At 40.5% G+C, this 3,338-nt stretch overlaps 1 protein-coding gene across 1 annotated transcript in view; it reads right to left on the bottom strand.

Moving 5' to 3' along the window:
* Positions 1-1,799: 1,799 nt before the first annotated feature.
* The window catches only part of SARC_01090 (hypothetical protein), a gene marked incomplete at its 5' end in the record, with an annotated part of 2,727 nt that continues 1,188 nt past the window's right edge, over positions 1,800-3,338 (bottom strand). Inside the window, one exon of the mRNA XM_014305183.1 lies at positions 1,800-2,970. Within this exon, the coding sequence (XP_014160658.1) occupies positions 2,693-2,970 (278 nt within the window). The 3' untranslated portion in view covers positions 1,800-2,692. The remainder of the gene's footprint in view (positions 2,971-3,338) is intronic.

Below are 3,338 nucleotides of genomic sequence, written 5' to 3'. Positions count from 1 at the left end.
ATATTTATATATATAAATGTATGTACGTGTGTGTATGCGTGTATGTGTGTATGTATATACGTGTATGCATGTGTATATTTGTATGTCTGTGTGTTGTGTATATATGCTTGAAAACTATATCAACGTACGTATTTATGTATTCTATCTCATGAACATTAATCTTGCTGTGACGTACGACATCATCCAGTAGCGAAATATGTTTGTGACAAAGTAGACCAATACGCGTATACTTGTGTGTGAGGTGCTCCCCCGCCTAACCCGGTCAAAAAGCGATAAGACATAAACATTTCCCACAGTACTTACAAGATTCCAATCATTGGACTATCATTTAAATTCTCTTTTTGTGAAGTGGTCGGAGTAGACAACATAATTGGTGATGCGTGGACGGCAGTGGCTGCCAACAGCAGCGAAGCTGTAGCAATTGCTTTAGATACCCGCATACTTGTGAAGTTTCCAACTGGCAATCGAAGTTAACTGTTTCATATCTCAGGAGAGCTTTTTATTTGTGTACATATTGAAATATTATTTTCTTTTGCTATGCGGAAAGGTGAATGGGAAACTTTAACAAATGTTCGGTACAACCCTTATCGTTTTGATCAATGACAAAATCCTGAATATTTCTTAACCTTTACCTTCATCGTGTGACATCATGTGTAAATATCATGGCCGGCGGCCAATCTCCGTGCATTGACCAACGGCTACAATGCCTCCACCAGCGACTGGAGATGATACAGGCAGTATTTTAAGTCCAAGATGTTTTAGGATGGTTTTGTGGCAAAGTTAGCATTAGAAGCGAAACGCCCCACCGAAAACTGATCCGTGTCCAAAAAGTTAAAGAACAGGTGTGGGACAGGTCCGATACACACCGACTATATGAGCGCTTGATATATCTGTAGCGTTCGTTTGTACAATCTCCGATGTGTGATTTTCATCCGTCTGTCTTGATTTTCATCCGATGAACTCAAAAAATGGACAGAATCATCCGAACCAACGAGTGTTGCACAACCGAAACTAGAGTTTGGTAAACATCGTTTGCAACATCGTCGCTCTCCTCGCAAATCTCGTATTCACTATATGAATTTATAAATTCACAGAGACTGAGCAAGATATGAAACTGCTGCATATCACTTGTCATTGCCGATTTTGTGAATTGGGCAATATGCATGTAGTCGCCGTGATCCGCTGCGCTGTGTTGTCTTCAGTCGTTCCCAACGGTAAATTGTACGTAGGGATCTGATAATATCACATGCTATCATATTGTTCATGAAAAGACTGTGCTTCAAGTGGTCTCCTATGCGACGGTTGAAGTCGAACATCTTGGTCTGTCTTCTGATCAGGTGCCATATCATTGAGAGATTACTCACTGCTTTTAGTGTTTCCATCGTGATATAGAATTTTGGTAATTTCCCTTAAGGATGGTTGAGATTTGCGTAGTGGCTGACAACTTTGACCAACCACGACGTTTATGTAACAATCACTAAGAGCTCGCAAAGGGCGACCAAGATCGCTTTTCGAATTATGCTAATGAGCGGTACTGCTACTTTCATTCTGCTTATCAGATTTGAGCGACGCAGTAGATTCTGTAGACGATTTGCAGTGCTTTTATCTTAAGTATAGATGGAACTCCAATCTTGCCGTATGCCCTACACCCACAACGTCATATCTCGCCAGACCACCTTAGGTAAGAAAAGTTTTACTCTTGTCTGTTTTAGATAGACATCGTCAACAGACGAAATCACTAGAAAAGTTTGATTTCCCCAGGGGTTTGCATAACAGCTAAGTGCGCTAACTCTGTCGTATGATGGGATGGGGCAGACGAACGGAAAATGCATTGTGATTCCGTATTTTGCAGTATTTATTCAGTTACCCACAATCTATACTTCTAAAGTAGAAAGCTTTCACCCGGGAAGGACGTACACACAGAATGATGACCCCTAATGGATCTTCTCCTGTATATCCTGACAATTGCTTTGAGTTTTACTCGTGCTCAGCTACTTCTAAGAGAATTTAAACGACTTGATCGTCATAGAACTCGATATTCATTGGTGTGATCTTGTCCTGCCGTCGACAGCACTTACGTTAGGCGAATAGATCCTTCATTCGTGTTCGACACTATCTGTCACCGATTTGAGCTATCATCCAGCTGAATTCGACCAACAAGGATAACTTGAAGCTGTGTAGCCTAAAGCCCTTGTAATTATAAGGAAGCTTAGGTCATTATTGCTATTGCGTGAACTCCTAAAGGCATAGAGATTCACAAAAGGTAGCGACATTGGCAGACAATATCACTGCCGCTATCACCCCTTTTATATTCACTAATTTAGCACATCTGTTTTAGCATAACCACCACCTCTATGCTGATTTTATACTGGCTTTCAGCTGCGTCCCGATGCCCTCCAAATAATGTCTCATCTTTCGTCGTTGAGAACTCGTCCACCGGTTAATATCTTTCAATCCATATTCTGAGAGACAAATGCTGAAGGAATTTACATAATTGAAGTTCACTGTCGAACTCACCCAACTCGTTACTCTATCCCAGGGTGCCATTCTATTGTTTGCTTGCTTAATCACCGTTCGAACACCGTCAGTCTGATACTCTACACTTCCATTTTCCGCGTACTTACCAACAGTACTTTATCCCCATTTGGAGATTAGCAATACTATCGGCGTTTGATAGCATATACTGTATTAACTACAGGCCATATCCTAAGTCGTCCAGCTCATCTTCCATGTCATCAAATGAGTACGGATCCACATCCCCCCCATCGCCATCGCTATCACTATCATACACATTCCTGCCCGTGCGGCCGCTTCTCCCAGACCATTGCCCATAAGCTTTATTGCCACTGGCATCATTGCCTGAATCGTCATCACTAGTAAGATCCAATGCATCATCATACCCTGTCTCATCCTCGTCTTCATCTTCGGGGTAATCATTGCCTGCGTAATCTTCGGCGTTAGAATCCTCGCCTATCGAATGAAAAAAGTTGACAAGGAAGCAACCGATGATGAAGATCAGTTAAAATACACCTGCATGGCCGAGAAGAAGCTTGAGTGGAGGTTCTTTGGCAGCGACTCAGTCACCATCATGGTTGCAGCTTCCGCTGGTAGCAAAAAATATTCTTAGTTTAATACACGGACAGTCTGGAAAGACACACATATACAAACTAACATTTACTATATATATATATATATATATATATATACATACACACACACATATATATATATATATATATATATATACTAATACTATACATACACTACACGCACACACACATATATATATATATATACANATATAGTTATATATAATAACTATATTATATATTAGTATA

Source organism: Sphaeroforma arctica (genome assembly GCF_001186125.1).
Source record: "Sphaeroforma arctica JP610 unplaced genomic scaffold supercont1.41, whole genome shotgun sequence".
Classification (NCBI taxonomy): domain Eukaryota; class Ichthyosporea; order Ichthyophonida; genus Sphaeroforma; species Sphaeroforma arctica.
Note: the sequence above shows the minus strand (reverse complement) of the source record. Positions and strands in the feature narration are given on the sequence as shown.